The 18,307-nt window shown below is 40.9% G+C and overlaps 1 protein-coding gene across 2 annotated transcripts; it reads right to left on the bottom strand.

Moving 5' to 3' along the window:
• Window positions 1–6,304: 6,304 nt before the first annotated feature.
• Window positions 6,305–17,904, bottom strand: LOC119286064. Of its 2 annotated transcripts, none has more exons than XM_037565402.1 (18): window positions 17,727–17,904; window positions 17,296–17,359; window positions 16,351–16,444; window positions 16,163–16,271; window positions 16,039–16,077; window positions 15,401–15,484; window positions 15,261–15,322; window positions 13,072–13,174; window positions 12,229–12,378; window positions 11,348–11,416; window positions 11,216–11,272; window positions 10,876–11,136; window positions 8,487–8,558; window positions 8,289–8,390; window positions 7,472–7,539; window positions 7,138–7,335; window positions 6,868–6,961; window positions 6,305–6,782 (listed from the first exon to the last, which is right to left on the bottom strand). In XM_037565402.1, the coding sequence occupies exons 2-18, from the start codon at window positions 17,354–17,356 to the stop codon at window positions 6,510–6,512; spliced, it is 1,896 nt and encodes a 631-aa protein (XP_037421299.1). In that variant the 5' UTR covers window positions 17,357–17,359; window positions 17,727–17,904; the 3' UTR covers window positions 6,305–6,509. The 2 variants fall into 2 exon arrangements, with proteins under 2 accessions (XP_037421299.1, XP_037421298.1); XM_037565401.1 differs by having other exon boundaries at window positions 7,138–7,338; window positions 17,727–17,903.
• Between the last annotated feature and the right edge of the window lie 403 nt (window positions 17,905–18,307).

Raw genomic sequence — 18,307 nt, 5'->3', positions numbered from 1 at the left:
GGACGATGCAGGACGGGCCGGGACGGCGCGGCGGTGACGACGGGGACGACGGGGACGGGGACGACGGGGCGGTGACGACGGGGATGGGGGCGGCGACAAGGGTTATGGAGACGGGGGCGGCGGGGCAGAGGAGAAGAATCAGAGGAGAAACTGAAATTTTTAAAGTGTTTAGTTATATAGGATGGACCTTTAGTACCGGTTGGAGCCACCAACCTAAAGGCATGTTTTGGCCGGGCCAAGCGGCGGGAACCGCACCCCTTTAGTGCCGGGTGGTGGCTCCAACCGGTACTAAAGGCCCCCCCTTTAGTACCGGTTGGTGCTACCACCCGGCACTAAAGGGGGTGCGCTGGCGCAGGTGCGGTGTGAAATGTTTAGTCCCATCTCGCTAGCCGAGGGGCGTCCGTACTGGTTTATAAGCCCCAGTGCGGTAGCTCCCTCGAGCTCCTCTCCAAAGCAGGCCTACTGGGCCTAAATGTTCTGTGTTGCCTTGTGGGCCTACTGGGCCTTTGCGGGCCTGCATCCTGGCCCAACAACAGGTTGGGTTTCTAGTCGTATGCAGGCCGCTGTGGTGCAGTAGGTGGGCTTTTTTTTTGCTTTATTTATTTTTGTTTGAGTTGTTTTTTTGCTGTATTTAGAGTTTCTTTGTGAATATTTTTGCTTTAGGTACAAAAAATTACAAACTTTCTGTTAGTATCGGTAGTTTACAAATTTGAATAGTTTAAATTTTGATTTATTTGAAATTTGTGTTAATCACTAGTTTGTGAATAACTTAACTTTGAGAATAGATTTTTCAGTGATTCTTTTTTCTTATATTTAATATTAGTGTGTTTTATTATTATATTCAATTTGGTAATGCTTAGGTTATTTAAAAAATGAAATGCCTTTTGTAACGGATGAGTTTTTGTTCGAAACCCTGATACTTCGAAAGAGATTGTTCATTTAGTACACGAAGTGCATCCAGTTTTTGTGGTAACCCTCTCTACTTTTTTGCACATGCTATGTGGATAAAATTATGATACCATGCCAACTTTTAACCTTTTCTGAGTTCGTTTGAAATGCTTTTCAATTTTAGGGTCATTTAGCTTAAAAAATTCAGTAAAGGCATGAAAGAATTTGTCTGCACATAAAATTTCTTCACGTTTCAAATGCCAAAACACATAACTACCCTAACTATTACAGAGATTCCCTCCTGGGTGTGAAACACAGAAGAAAGTGATGATAGTGAAGCCGATCACATCCCAGATCTTTGGGTGTGAAACTTTTTCTTCGCGTGTGTCCCTTTGCGCCGTAACCATGGAAAATCTTCATCATTTAACGGGATGCTCGGGTCAATATTCATTGTGAATGGAGAAATTTCATCAAACTTTTCATAATCTTCTGACATGTCTGTCTTGTCATCCACTCCCACAATGTTTCTCTTCCCGGAAAGAACTATGTGCCGCTTTGGCTCATCGTACGATGCATTCGCTTCCTTATCTTTCCTTTTTCTTGGCTTGGTAGACATGTCCTTCACATAGAAAACCTGTGCCACATCATTGGCTAGGACGAATGGTTCGTCTGCATACGCAAGATTGTTGAGATCCACTGTTGTCATTCCGTACTGCGGGTCTTCCGTTACCCCGCCTCGTGTCATATTGACCCATTTGCACCAAAACAAAGGGACCTTCAAACCACGTCGATAGTCAAGTTCCCATATGTCATGTATATAACCATAATATGTTTCCTTTCCTGTCTTGGTTTCTGCATCAAAGCGGACACCACTGTTTTGGTTGGTGCTCTTCTTATCTTGGGCGATCGTGTAAAATGTATTACCATTTATCTCGTACCCTTTGAAAGTCATTATATTCGAAGATGATAACTAGGACAGCAAGTACATCTTCAATAGAGGTGTCATGCATGGTACGTGTCTGCAACCAGCTGGCGAAACTCCTGGTTTGTTCACGTGTAATCCAGTCATCAGACCGCTCCGGGTGTTTGGAGCGTAGCAAATTCTTGTGTTCATCCATATACGGAGCCACCAAAGCGGAATTCTATAGAACTGTGTAGTGTGCTTCAGTGAGAGAATGTCCGTCCATACATATTATTTGTTCCCCTCCTAGCGTGCTTTTTCCATCCAGTCTGCCCTTATGCCGCGATCCAGGAACACCAATCGGCTTAAGGTCAGGAATAAAGTCAATACAAAACTCAATGACCTCCTCATTTTCATGGCCCTTGGAGATGCTTCCTTCTGGCCTAGCACGATTATGAACATATTTCTTTAAGACTCCCATGAACCTCTCAAAGGGGAACATATTGTGTAGAAATACAGGACCGAAAACGTTAATCTCTTCGCATAGGTGAACTAGGACGTGCGTCATGATGTTGAAGAAGGATGGTGGGAACACCAACTCGAAACTAACAAGACATTGCATCAAATCATTCTCTAACCTTGGTATGATTTCTGGATCGATTACCTTCTGAGAGATTGCATTGAGAAATGCACATAGCTTCACAATGGCTAATCGAACGTTTTCCGATAGAAGCCCCCTCAATGCAACCGGAAGCAGTTGCGTCATAATCACGTGGCAGTCATGAGACTTTAGGTTCTGGAACTTTTTCTCTGCCATGTTTATTATTCCCTTTATATTCGATGAGAAGTCAGACGGTACCTTAATACTAAGCAGGCATTCAAAGAAGATTTCCTTCTCTTCTTTGGTAAGAGCGTAGCTTGCATGACCCTGATATATGCCGTCTTTTCCGTGCATACGTTGCTGGTACTCCCGTGCCTCAGGTGTATCTTTTGTCTTCCCATACACGCCCAAGAAGCCAAGCAGGGTCACACAAAGATTCTTCGTCACGTGCATCATGTCGATTGCGGAGCGGACCTCTAGGTCTTTCCAATAGGGCAGGTCCCAAAATATAGATTTCTTCTTCCACATGGGTGCGCGTCCGTCAGCATCATTCGGAACAGGTTGTCCACCAGGACCCTTTCCAAAGACCACCTTCAAATCCTTGACCATATCATGTACATCAGCACCAGTACGGTGGCGAGGCTTCGTCCAGTGATCCGCCTCACCGGAGAAATGCTTGCCTTTCTTTCTTACGGGATGCCTGCTCGGAAGAAATCGACGATGTCCCAGGTATACATTCTTCTTACAATTAGCCTAATATATACTGTCGGTATCGTCCAAACAGTGCGTGCATGCGCGGTATCCCTTGTTTGTCTGTCCTGAAAGGTTACTGAGAGCAGGCCAATCATTGATGGTCACGAATAGCAACGCCTTTAGGTCAAATTCTTCCCCCATGTGCTCATCCCACGCATGTACACATGTTCCATTCCACAGTTGTAAGAGTTCTTCAACTAATGGCCTTAGGTACACATCAATGTCGTTGCCGGGTTGCTTAGGGCCTTGGATGAGCACTGGCATCATAATGAACTTCCGCTTCATGCACAACCAAGGAGGAAGGTTATACAAACATAGAGTCACAGGCCAGGTGCTATGGTTGCTGCTCTGCTCCCCAAAAGGATTAATGCCATCTGCGCTTAGACCAAACCATATGTTCCTTGTGTCATCTGCAAACTCCTTCTCGTACTTTCTTTCAATTTTTCTCCACTGCGACCCGTCAGCGGGTACTCTCAACTTTCCGTCTTTCTTACGGTCTTCTCTGTGCCATCGCATCGCCTTGGCATGCTCTTTGTTTTGGAACAAACGTTTCAACCGTGGTATTATAGGAGCATACCACATCACCTTGGCAGGAATCTTCTTCCTGGGGCGCTTGCCCTCGACATCACCAGGGTCATCGCGGTTGATCTTATAGCGCAATGCACCGCATACCGGGCAAGCGTTCAAATCCTCGTACTCACGGCGGTAGAGGATGCAATCATTAGGGCATGCATGTATCTTCTGCACCTCTAACCCTAGAGGGCAGACAGCCTTCTTTGCTTGGTACGTACTCTCGGGCAATTCGTTGTCCTTTGGAAGCATATCCTTTATCATTACCAGCAACTTTCCAAATCCCTTGTGAGATACACCATTCTCTGCCTTCCATTGCAGCAATTTCAGTGTGGTGCCCAGCTTTTTCTTGTCACCTTCGCAATTCGGATACAACAATTTTTTGTGATCCTCTAACATGCACTGCAACTTCTTCTTCTCCAAATCACTTGCGCAGTTTCTCTTTGCATCGGCAATGGCCCGACCTAGATCATCAACAGGCTCATCTGATGTCTCTTCTTCAGCTTCTTCTCGCATTGCCGGCTCAGCTTCTTCCCACATTACCGGCTCAGCTTCTTCCCTCATTGTTGTATCATCGTATTCAGGGAACACATGGCCAGGATAGCTGTCGTCGTCCTCTTCTTCTTCATTTTCTTCCATCATAACCCCTCTTTCTCCATGCTTGGTCCAAACATTATAGTGGGGCATCAAACCGGACTCAAACAGGTGGACGTGAATGGTTCTTGACGTAGAGTAATTGCGACCATTCTTACAGCCAGCACATGGACAATGCATAAAACCATCCGCTCGCTTGTTTGCCTCAGCCGCAAGCAGAAAAGTACGCACGCCATTAATGAACTCGGGAGAGTATCGGTCATCGTACATCCATTGCCGGCTCATCTTTAATACACAGCACCGAAAACATCAAATTAATACAATACATAAAGTTCATACATAAAGTTCATACATAAAGAGCAAACAACACTTCAATGCAATAAATAAATAACTCTCTAGCTAAAGAATTTAAATGCAATAACAAATGCAATCAAGATCGCAACTAAGGTAACAATTGATCCAACAACATAATGATACCAAGCCTCACTATGAATGGCATATTTTCTAATCTTTATAATCTTCAAGCGCATTTTCTCCATCTTAATCTTGTGATCATCGACGACATCGGCAACATGCAACTCCAATTCCATCTTCTCCCCCTCAATTCTTTTCAATTTTTTCTTCAGATCCTCGTTTTCTCTTTCAACTAAATTTAACCTCTCGACAATAGGGAATTCTTTTCAATTTTTCCTTCAGATCCTCGTTTTCTCTTTCAACTAAATTTAACCTCTCGACAATAGGGTCGATTGGAATTTCGGGTTCAACTACCTCCTACATACAAATATCTATGTCAACTTGATGGGCATAATTTGTCATAAACACGAAATGCAATGAATAGTTTTAAAAGAGAATATACCACATCCGAATCATAACCCGGACGAGGGCCGACGGGGACGGATATCAAAACCATGGCACTATGCATAACAAACAACGTATGGGTAAGATAATTATACGAGTAACTATATATCCAAATCACACAAACATCATTTTTTTATATAAAACTTCATGAACAAGAGGCTCACCACAAGGTGGTGCCGGCGATGGGACGTTGCGAGCGATTGACGGTGGTTACGACGGAGATTTAGAAGGTACTAAATAAACCACACCTACATATGCAAAACTAAGTGTTATTTTTGACCTCAGATTGCATATAAATCAAATACTAGCACATATATATAATTCCTCCCAAATTACTAAACTCAAAAATCAATCACTATATAAAGCATTGCATGAGCTAATCTAGCAATGAGAGATGAAAGGAAAGAGTTGCTAACATTTGTGATCATTTGAATGGATGGGGGCCTTCAAATCTTGGGCAAAATGTGTGATGAGCTTGAGAGGAAGAGGGGAAAGAACAAAGAGGAGAGGGAAAAGGGGAAGAACAGAACGAGCTCGGGTGGACGAAGGGTCTATGTAGGACGACCTTTAGTACCGGTTCGTGATACGACCCGGTACTAAAGGTACTGGAGGGGCCCCGGACTGACAACATTATGCCACCACTCACTTTAGTACCGGTTCGTGGCACGAACCGGTGCTAAAGGTTCGCCACGAATCGATACTAATGAGAGCGGCCCGGCTAGTCGTTGGAACCGACATTAATGTACACATTAGTGCTGGCTCAAATTCAAACCGGCATTAATGTGCTTCACGTTTTACCCTTTTCCTACTAGTAACAAGCCACACTTCTTGCATCACCGTCGATTTGATCCTGATGTACTGTTGCAAGCGAGAATAAAGTGAGGCTTGTACTTGGATATAATAAATAAATAATTGAACAGTTGGTCGTACAGACCTCTGGTTTAATCATCAACTCCATTACTTAATTGCTTGTGTTTTTATCTGTAGTTAGATAGTTGAGTGATACCGCATGTTACAATTGTGCCTTCACTTGGCTGGTCACGTACCGCTTAGCGAATTTGCGGAACAAACTCTTGTCATCTTTTGCGATTAAAAATGGCACAGACGCTCACTCATGCATGTAATTTGTCAACAAGTACTAGCTGGTAAATTTTGACATGCAAAATCATCAGTTTGCAGGATTTACCATCTCTTTGGCATGCAAACCATCAGCTTCATATACAAACATTTTGCAGCAGTTTCCACTTCCGCACATTTACACAGTAGCAGTGCACATTAAGAAATCAACTCAAGCGGACAATTCTCTCTATAGATTAAATTGTATACATGCTTCTGAATCCTTAATCATTTCTTCAACATGAAGCTCTCTCTGAGGATATCCGCGGCCAATATAAGTAGCTCCAACATCTCCATGCTAGCGGAACCAAGGGGATCCACCTTTTCGGATTTTGATGATTTAGGCGAGTCTGAAGTGATACCACCTGATGAATCCCCTGACCAGCTTACTGGGAGAACGACGCCCAGAGCCGTTCTCATAAGGTTTGCTTCTGTTATAAGACTGCTCAGTGCTTCATAACTACTCTCCGAAGAACACCCGGATTTGACATCATCATATACCTGACAAAAAATGGTTAGGATACAAAAAATGGGTATCACATAATACTGCTAAAGCTAATAATTCGATTAAAGAAAAGTGCCCTACCTTCATAAGCACTCTGTGCAGCCTATGAACCAAAGAAGTGAGACGTTCCATAGTAGCAACACTTTCCAAAAGGCTAGCATTTTCAACTTTCATCCTGTCATGAAGTAGCATGAAATTTAAAAAAATCGCAGAACAAAATTGTAAGTGCAGATAAGATTATGGCAAAAATATAGTCTAGGATGCAGCATATTGGGGTCATATTTAGCTAATAGAAAGACTAAGTGTGATGTGAATGAACCAAAAAAGTAATTTGTGTGTATTATCACAAACCTTGATAGATCTACTGAGCACCCTCTACAAACTGTCTGGTCATTTCCACCAGAGCTCTCATGCCCAGTATTATTTTCCTTTTTTATCCATTGTCTTAGAGATGTTCTGTTAAGAATAGTCTTCAGCATCCCTTGTTGGTCATGCCCAGAAGTGATTTTTGGAGTATCAACAATACCATGACCATCATTTGCAGTAGAGCTGCTGTATAAGAAGAAAATATATATATAGTGATAAGAAGAAGAATGTATATTACACCCAGGAAACGATACTCAAAATGTTAAGTAAATATTACAAACATGATCCAGTATGATGATTTGCTGCACATAAAGCTTACCATTTCAGGAGATAAGCTTCTTTCAGTTTTGCTAACTCCATCAAGACCTTCACTTTTTCATCTTTAACCTGTATAGAACAGGTACAAGCAAGTTACAAGATGTGCATCCAATGTTGCATGCTCTAGTATGTACCGTAAAGATAAACTTCCAAGATGCTGTGAAAGAGAAGAGTCCAAGAGGAAAACAGAAAACAGAATGGCCTGTTTGCATACTAAATCCAGCCTCATCCGTGCCTCTATAAAGTCCTTGATATTTGCTGGAGCGTTAATTGCAAAATAATTTAAGTTTTTTGCACTAGCTCCAAACATGTGATACACTGAAGGTGTTGAACAGATCTAATTGTTTCATAGACCATCATAGTAATAATCATTCACCGGTGTTAATGGTGTAGTCCTTGCATCTATGTAAACTAACCACGCGTCTGTGTACGCCAATGAACTCACAGTTAAATTCAAAACACCATCGGAGGTCGACAACTAGTCCAGACTTTGGTGACATGGCTAAACAAGTACAGTAGCCCTAGCCCTCACAGTTGTGCATTGACTGCTGCCGATGCTCTGGTTCCGGTTCCGGCTCCGGCTCCGGTTCGGTTCTACAATAGGACTTCACCAGATTTTACTATAACAACCACACCTCTAATTTTGCATTTCCAGAAAATACTGATTTTCTAGTAGAAAAAAGTGGACTGGCATAATATTCGTGTGAAATTTCTCCATATACTTTACAGTTTAAAGCACTCAGCATAACTCAAGATTCATAAGACTGTAAAGATTGTAAAAGGAAAATAATGGACATCAAAAGTGTAGGAAGTACTACTTGAGATAAGTTCTTCTCAAGGTCCTCTATAATAGCTTGGTTCTTCTGGTTTTCCAACAGGTATCTTTCTTGTTCCTGTGAGAAAAGCATAAGCGCCTCCATCTGTAGTAGATTTCAACATAATGTGAGATTATTTAATATAAAGAAAGGCCCATATGAGAATTTCAAGCAGAAAGAAGCACCAGCGTAACGCTGTACCTTCTCCTGCAAAGTTTGAGCAAGCGCTTTTGAATCATCAAAAGTTGTAGAATAACCTGTAGGAACATCACCCTACAATATATGCAATAACAAGTTAAGTCATATAATTGTAAAGAGAATTGTGACATCCAGTCTTCAGGGAACTACTCCCTCTGATCCTTTCTAGATGTACTCCCTCCGTTCCTAAATATATGTCTTTTTAGAGATTCTAATGCGGACTACAGACGGAGCAAAATGAGTGAAATCTATACTCTACAATATGTCTATATATATCCGTATGTAGTCCTTGAAATCTCTAAAAAGACTTATATTTAGGAACGGAGGGAGTATTAATTTTTGAGTTAATTACACTTTTGATACATGTACTTGCACTCAATGTACAGATGCATACATAAACTTGAAAAATGGCACAAATCGGTCCTACAACTTGTGTTTCGGGTAACGTTTAAGTACATTTCCATCGTTTACCGTTAACTCTACATGCCAGTTGGCCCACACTCCATACTTGCGCGTGGGTTCCACCTATCAGTGTCAGAAAGAAATAGAAATGTAGCAAAAAGCAATGCAACCAGCAGAACTCGAACTCGCGACGTAGCGAGCTTCAGGCGTTAGCCAGTGCACCAGATGCATTTGTTGTTAGTACAAACATACAGTCCATTATATATTTTATTAGGTAAATTGATTCAAATCCAGAATGTGTATTGCACAGGATTTACTGTGTGCGTGCGTTTTTCAACTCCGTTTTTCCCCGGTCGACCGGTTACCGAAAATTTAGGTGAGCCCCGAATGTTTTTGATATCGTTCAAAAAATTATTTATTTTTTTACAAGGTCAGATAATGTCAAATAGAACTCGTATTCATATGTTTTCACATAAAAAATTCTTCCAAGTGATAAGGCACACGAAACATCTTGCAAAAACTGGACCTTTCTAGCGTTATATTCAACATTCTTCATAAGAAAAAATGGACGAGGCACCATAGCAATGCCTTGAACCCGCACCCCTCTGAATAAACAAGTGAAGCTGACCGCTAGAACAGGAGGCACAATTTGTCATATATGGGGTTAAAAGGAATATATGTTTACACCAAAAAAATTGAATTCAAAATTGTTTTGAAATTTTGAACAAAAAATACCGAAACTTCTGAGTTTTCGGAAACTACTTTTTCCGGTCCCTCCCGGAATAAAACCGAAAAGTAGTTTTCAAAATATTGTTCGAACCCCTTGTACAGCGCCTATTTCGCTTCAGATCAATTGTTTCCTTGCTATCCAAAAAGTTAACTATGTGTAACACTAACAAATAGTAGCAGGTGATGTAGTGGTTGGCTTCTGGAGCGTGATAGGTGACGCGCCGAGATAGATTCCTACTGCGCGCAATTGTTTTGCTATATTTTTATTTCTTTCTTTGCCACTGACAGATGGTCCCCATGTGCAGGTATTGAGTGTGGACCAACTGGCATGCAGAGCTTAACGGAGTGTTAACGGCAAACGACAGAAATGTACTTGAATGTACCTGAAACACGTTGTATGACTGATTTGTGTCATTTTTCAAGTTTATGTATGAATCTGTACATCAAGTGCAAGTTTATGTATCAAAAGTGTAATTAACTCTTAATTTTTTTCAAAAGTCAGACTTCTCTATCCTTCACTAAGTTTCTAGAAAAGATGCAACATCTAAGAAAAGGAATCAGTGCTATTAGATACATCATGAAATATATTTTCATATTTTACTTATTTAGTATTGTACATATTGGTAGTCTTTTCTATAAACTTGGTCAAGGAGAGAAAAGTTTGACTTTTGAAAAAAAAGTACACCTTATAAAAGGAACGGAAGAGTAGGCAAAGGATGTTGTGTATTATTCAAACAATACTCATGTATTACCTCTGTCCCAAATGCTTTTACTTGGAGTTGCAAAAATCAAACCCAAATGCTTTTGGAATTGATTTTGCATAAGAAAGGGTATAACAAATTAATTCCAATGTGTCCAACTAAAATACAGTACTAAAGTATTATCTGAGTAATGTGTAGCATCCTTTGCCTTTAAAAAAATGAACCCCCGAAAAACAGGGTGTTACAAGAAATGTTTTCTTCGGGAAAAAGAGGGGGAACACATCAACAAAGTACCTATCTAAAAAAAGTAAGGACATGGTATCTTGCTTACACAAGATAAATAGTCAATCTGATTTAAATGTAAAAAAGAAGTATGCCAACCCAGGATATATTCATCAAGGTGTTCTGGAGATTTGACACTATTAAGTAATATTTATCAATTTCTTCACAAGTTACACCATAACTCGTGAGCACAAATCTAGATCGAGGAAAAGGTTCCTAGAGGAAGTGGTTCCGCATAAAAGCAAGACTTGAGAAAGTTCATTATGTTCTGAACAAACCTTGGGGATGGTTTCAGGGCCAATATCCATAGTAACATGCACGTCTTTACAACTACTGTCACAGCATTGCATCTTCCCAACAGGGTTACCCATGATCTCAGCATTGATGCAAATTTGAGTTAACTTGTCTTGAATCTCATTAACAGCCGTGCTTAACAGAAGTAATTCTTCTTCCAATATTTTCATAATTTCAGCCCTTTGATATGTATAGACTTTTTGAAGAGCAGACAGACCATTTCTCATAAGATCATCACTGAGTGCCTGCATTCCAAAGTGTATACATCATTAAGCGCATTAAGGTGCCGTAAAAAAAATGATATGATAAGTTGAATTTTTGTACCTGTTTCTTTTCCAGTGTTCGTGCATTTCTTTGCAAGTGATGTTCAATTTCGAAACTCTGGACATCCAAATGACAGATCTCTTAGGAAAGCCGAAAAACTATTTGTCTCTGCTATGGATAAACTTACCTTACCATTCTTAGATTGCTTTGCAGCTTAGATATTTTAGCTTTAAGCGACTCATTCTCCTGTTCTAGAGATGCCTACATAAAAAAGATCAGTGAATGTGTATACAACTAGAAACAATAAAATTATTGAAACTGTCAAGTAACAAAAATAAGTTTGCTGGTGTGCCGCTTGTAAAGAAGCATACAAGGCTTATGTTATTAATTTATCTATTTATTAATGTTGCCCAATCAGAAATTCAGAACGTCTGACTAAGTTTAACTGATTATGTCTATAACATACTTCGATATATTCCACTATTCCAGCCATTTAAATATATAATAATACAGAATGTGGAAACTTCTACATTACCAGTGGAGCATCGATTTTGCAAATGAGAATTTTTGACAGCCAGGTCCTTTTCTATACTGAGACTACATTGCTTAATTCAGGCAGAGAGGGCATGATCATCTCTAGCAGAGTCGAACCTATAAATAGAATAACTATTTACTTACAATCTTGAGAACCATCAGACATGCAGTTACTTTGTAATTTCTGTCTCCGTGTAAGGTCCTGTAATTTATACTAGAGAAAGCTAAAGTTCAAAGTAGAGATGCTTCCTATTAGAATTTAGAAAAACGTGATAACTGACATCAAAGTTTAACACATCCCTATCTTTTGCATTTCTAAGGTTCCCAAAATAAACTTGTCCAGACAAACATATCCTACAACAGTGGATTATAAAAATTCAATAGAAGTATTAGGTACTCCCTCCGTCCCAAAATACTAAATCAGCGACACTTATTTTGGGACGGAAGGAGTATATTTTAAACTGAAACAGTGAAAAAATAAAACATATCAATCTGCAAGTGAATTATTATCTCTCATGGATAAAGTGATTTAAGTTTACAATGTACTTCGAAGTTGAGGTTTCGCCATCCAGGTTGAAACTCCAACTGTCAGCAGAATCATCTAGAAGAATTGAACATTTCTCTTCAAAAGTAATGTTTGAAGGGCATTCACATTCTCTGGAACGAACTTCGTATAATTTTTTAATAACCTGAAACAGAATCAATCATCAAACTCCCAATCAAGAAGGATCAATTCTGATATATATTGGGTGGTGCAAATGATGCGAACTGAACACGTCAAATCAGCATGAAAGAGGGCAGATCCCAATTGGATTCTTTTTTTATCTAAAATATACTGAGTGTAGATGGCGAGGTACAGACAACCACATACATTAGAAATAAAAAATATGCAGTAGGTCAAGGAAATTATTTTACACTCAGGCGTCCATCAAAACCACTCAATAATATACGTCCTCCTTAGTGCAATTTACATTAGAAAGTTGGACGGGAAAAATGGGCAAGACTATTTAAATCCTGACATTATTCAGGATTTTGACAGCAAGCCATATTTTGCATTTTGTTTTTCATTCTCTCGTTGGGCCAACTACTCAGTGACACAGCCCTGTGGCAAAAATGAAATGGACAATGTCAAAAGAAAAATTTACAAACTTATAGTGGTAAGATTTTCCCTTTAAATCCTTCATTGAACAGAAAAAATTACCAGATAATCATTGTGGACATAGCAACAGAAAACATGCGCACATCCAAGAGGGATTTAGGATGCTCTTTTAGTTCTCTCAACTAAAATCTGGTACTTTTTCAGTATGAAAAAAAACTTTTAAGTGAACTTGCACAGATTTATGCTGGTAGTAATGGCAATAAGAAATCAAAAGCATGCTTACATTCAAGGAAGATTCTGTATGCGCTTTTAGTTCTGTCAACTCCATTTGCAGGTCATCGTTCAAACGTTTCTGATCTTCCATTGCAGTTTGATATTCTCTCGTCCTGCCAATTAACAATCATGATACTCTGCACTTATCTGAAAAGTGCAGCAAATCTAGGACATTCTCCATAACGTCGTTGAATGTGGGATACTTAAATAAAGCTTATGTGAAGTGTAGTTGTGATTTAAGAAACTCCCAAATGCAGAAACAGAAAGAATAAGTTCTGTGGTCACCACCCTAACGATATACTGCCTCCGTCCCATATTAATTGACGCTCAAATGGATGTATCTAGCAGTGAAATACGTCTGGATACATCCGTTTCAGCATCAATTAATATGGGACGGAGGGAGTAATTGTGTAAAGAATGTACAGTTAAACTTTGTGTCAGTACATTTAGTATGGTACGCATGTCTTGTTAGAGATGCTAACAAGATGCACAGCACAAATTTTAACTCGCACCGGAAGTTAAGAAAATTTAAGCACTGGCAAAATAAGGGCATGTACAATGCTATGTGCTTAGAAAAATAAATCAATTTTGCTTTAAGCACTAGTGGTTATTTGTAGAGTACAGGTGCTTAGAAAAATAAATCGGTTTTGCTTTAGACGCCTCTGGTACACAAATAAGCACTGGTGCTTAATCCTGAGAAAAGTTTGAAAACTACACCATACCTCAACCAAACCTGAATGGATAAACTTGGCAACCCAAACCGAACTAAACCTATTTGTATTCCCGTCAACCCAACCAAAACCAAACCTATTTGACTCACCCAAACTGAACTAAAACTGAGTGTCCATCTGTGGGTTGGAACCATTTCCTGAAATGGTTCGAAAACCATCTGTGCATGGAGTGGCCATCGTCGCCGGCTTCCCGAGGCCCGCGCACGAGGTAATGATGCCCGCGTTCTCCCCCCTGTATCTCCAAGCAGGAGGACGCCGGGGCACATCTGATGAGCAGCAGGACACAGGGACGGCACCCGGCACAGGCAGATGGTCAGCCGTTGTCGCCGCTGCCTGCGGCGCGGACACGGGCTGGGAGCAGGGTTGAGGAGCCATGGCGCACAAGGATGGCCGGGAGCACGAGGGAGCAGAGCTCCGGGTTGAGAAGAGTTGGATGCAGGGGTGGCCGGAATGAGGAGATCAGGCGGCGCCACCAGGCGCGCTCATCCGTCGCGAGAGGGCATCTTTAATGTCTCATGTTCCACAATGCTCGCAGACGCACCTCTCCTTTCGACCATGGCGCCTGCCGCTCCTCCACATGCTGGAGTCGCCGCCGGCCTGCCGAATAACTCCGATCTGGCCCTTGCTGATCTGCACGTAAGGGTTGGAATCATTTCCTGGAACCATTTCCCTTCCTCGAATAGTCTTCGCAGAGGGGGCTGGCGAGCCGTGCGCGAGCAGTGACGGCAGCCGTCGCGAACGGCGAGCTGCGGCGGTCGCAGGCGTGGTCGACGAGCGGAGAAGACTGTGTGTCTGTCGGGCTGGAGAACTTGGAACGAAACCTATACCACCAACCGGTCTAAACTGTGGATTGAAACTGTTTGTAACCGGATCTGTTTGGGCCCATAGCCGACCATACCCACCCATTTGCTGTGAGAAACTAAACTAAACCAAACTTTTAGGAGAGTTAGCCCATTAACACCTGAAACAAACGAGGCCGGACGCAAAAACCGACCCAGCGCACCCGGTCAATCGAAAACTATTCCTAGATTTACTGGTGCTTAAGAAAACAATGGTTTGTTTTTCTAAGCACTGCTCTAAGCTCCTAGCATTGTACATGGTCTAAGATTCCACTTTCCTCGCTAAACAAGAGAACATTGTTACAAACTTAACTAGTGCCCTTTTCTTATTAGGATGTGTCTCATAATATGTGCAGTTGCAGGTCTGTCAATGCACCAGCCAACATTAATATCGGATGCTGGCCATTTTACAACCAACAAACTCACATCCAAAAAGAAAAACACTGCAAGACCACTTATTTGTCAAGATCTTTGATACTGTAGATACCAGTCAGTTTCCATTATACTCGCCTCTGGGGAACTTGGTGAAACGACACATTAACATTTCATCTTTCTTAGAGTAAACCAATTATATCTTAAATACCAGAGAACAGTTCAAGACATGTGAAATAGGAAATGAGTAACAGTACCTTTCCTCAAAGGTAGCGCACATTTTTAACCCTGCTTCTTCTCGCTCCTTTGCTTTCTCACACTACCAATTTCAAATGTCATGTATAAAGCATTACATCTTTAGATACAGAATTGACGTAATAAGTAAATCAAGAAGAACCTCCAACAATGAACCATCTCGTTCAGCAAATGCTTGAGCAACGCTGCTCTGGAAAAACCTCACTTGCTGCTCTAGCTCCTTGGTCTGCATTGTCATTGCAGGATAGAAGGTCATTTCCACAATAAGCTAGATTTCTTGTAAACAGAACTTTAGGACGTTAAAGAATTAGTGACCTAAATTCCACAAAATATCAAATTTTAAGTAAGCATATGAGGCCTTTATTGTCTATTTCAAGTTAACTGAAGTGAAATTAATATTAAGCAAAGGTCCCAAAGGGTACCTTCTCTAAAAAGACCAACCAAGACTCGGAATATGCCTATCATGCTTGAAATGATATTTTACTTTCAGGCTGCAGATTTCAAATAAGCACAACTGTTAGTGTTTTGTTTAGTTGTGCACTGTCTGAATGATATGTGGGTCTAGCTATAAGTGAGCATAGATATGGCATGCCATGTTCAAGCTCAAGGTACTTCACTCCCTATACTGCTTGTACGTGGATGATGGAGAAGTATAAAATTATCTGCCACTAAATATTAGTCGGCAAAAGCTACAACATTATTTATTTATTTTTTGATCGGAAAGTTACAACATTATTGATAAAACAACAACAGTCGATTGTACAAGTCAAAGTATGAAACCTTTGATAGCTCAGCACCATATAAATCAGCAAGCTGGCTCTGAAAATTTAAGTAAAGCAATCATCAGAAGAAAGAAAAAGAAATGCAGATACAAACAATAGTGCAGCGAGGAAGAGAAGCACACCTTAACTCGATAAGCCTCAGCAAGCTCCTCTTGCAAATTTTGATTCTCTCTTAAGCATCCACTTAACTTCTTCTGAAGGATCTCAATATCCTGCTCCAGAGCTGTTGTCCTGGATAGTTAAAACAAAACATTGGTTTACTTTCACTACAATGATAACAATGGAACATGGACAGAACCTATGGAAGCACCTCTGAGAAAGCATTCGAGTTGCAACAGAAACATAACCAGGTCCAGCTTGTTGCATACATAATTGCTCGATATCTTTTCTCAGTTCATCACGTTCTGACAAACAAAGAATATTTCAATCAATAAGTGTACACCTATACACCCACATAAAAGAAATACAAGAATGAAAACTGGAACTACTCCCAAAACAACTAGTCTACATGAGCAGCTTGAGAAAACAGAACATGGTGTTCTCTCCATTCAAAAGGTCATCAATCTGAAGTATGAGAAAATAGGTACATTGATCTTCCATTGAAAATCTCTGATTACTAGTAACATCTGCCAATAGTTTCCAACATGTTAACCATGTACACATGACATCCAAAGGAAGCAACACTGCTGCGTACTAAGATACTCCTATGACTGAACAAAGCTGTAGAAGGTTGGAATTATTATAAAGACTCATAAAATGTCTATCAGAAACAATGTAACATAATTAGCCAAGGACTTCAGCAGCTACTTCATGTACTTTCCCAAATTGTACAGCAAGCCACCATTAACAGAGTGAAAGAAATTTTAAAAAAACTATTGCATTCTTCGCAAAAATTATCTACTCAAATATGCGAGAATAGCTGAGTTATGACAGGGTACATATTAGTGAAGGAACTCTAGTGCATTATCCGCTTTTATATCTTGAGGTCATTATTGAAGGAAGCCAGGAACTAGTACGATTCCCCCTGAATTTCCATTGGAGTGCCTCCATTCCAAAAAGGGGTGAGGGTCCTGAATTGAACTACTTGCACAGAGAAAACAATGTAGCCAAACTAATCACTAATCTGCAGGCTGAAGTGTTATATATAATGAGAGCAACTTCTATTGGCACAGGAAACAATCAGTATGTTAGGGTTATCATTGAAAGTATAAACGAATGAATGATAATCTTGTATATGACAGATATGAGTGAGTACCCCGCTGGAGTTCTTCAACTCGACGAGTTAATACTTCACCATCGTATGGCTTCTCATCCATTTTCTACAGAAAAACAGATAAAATAAGACTAATGTTCTTGAATAAAAATGCAAATGAATTGATATCCTACATGCCATAATGTAACATAAACATCGAAGCCGTGCAATGGAAGCCTCAAGTTCTGAGCACAAAATAGTAGTAATACCGCAGGCTTGCAATGAAGCAGGGGTGATCCCCTAGACCCGCTTCTTCCAACCAACGCAGAAGTGGAAGAAAAAATGTGCTGCGGCACAGGGGACATGGACGGATTTCTCCCAAGATTCCGGGCTCGGAATCGCCACCCACAATTGCACAAACGCGGACGAAACCCTAGCCTGCTAATCCGGCCAAAAATGAAGCACAGGTTCGACTGGGATTCAGCAAAGCCTACCTTGAATCCACACGGACTTATGGCCGGGTTCGTCTCCTCCACGTAGTCGTCGAGAAGAGCGCCGCCGCTCGCTTCGCCGCCGGCTCAGAGGAGGACAAGACGAGGTTTCGTGAGCTGTCTCAAAACCAGATGGTCGCTCCTCGTGGCCTCACATGCTTAGAGGAGATGCTTAGGGACATAGACCGGGTTTTTCTGAAGCATCGGTGCTTACAGCGTCTCTCCTATATAAATAAGGCATTGTATAATGGGAGATGCTTAGAGAGGTGCTTAGAAAAATAAACCGAGTTTTTCTAAAACACTAGTGCCTATTTTTATAGAAGAGACGCTTAGTTAAGCGTCTACCCTGTACAAATAAGCACCGGTGCTTAAAGAAAGCCTGATTTATTTTTCTAAGCACCTTCCCTAAGCACTTTCCATTGTACAAGGCCTAAGCATTAAGCGTCTATTCTGTACAAATAAGCACCGGTGCTTAAGAAACACCCGATTTATTTCTCTAAGCATCTCTCTAAGCACCTCCCATTGTACAAGGGCTGAGAGGCGGGCCAGAGCGGCTTCGGTCTACAAGTGCCAAGAAGAATATC

This window comes from Triticum dicoccoides, chromosome 4A (genome assembly GCF_002162155.2).
Source record: "Triticum dicoccoides isolate Atlit2015 ecotype Zavitan chromosome 4A, WEW_v2.0, whole genome shotgun sequence".
NCBI lineage: Eukaryota > Viridiplantae > Streptophyta > Magnoliopsida > Poales > Poaceae > Triticum > Triticum dicoccoides.
This window is presented reverse-complemented; position numbering and strand designations above follow the sequence as displayed.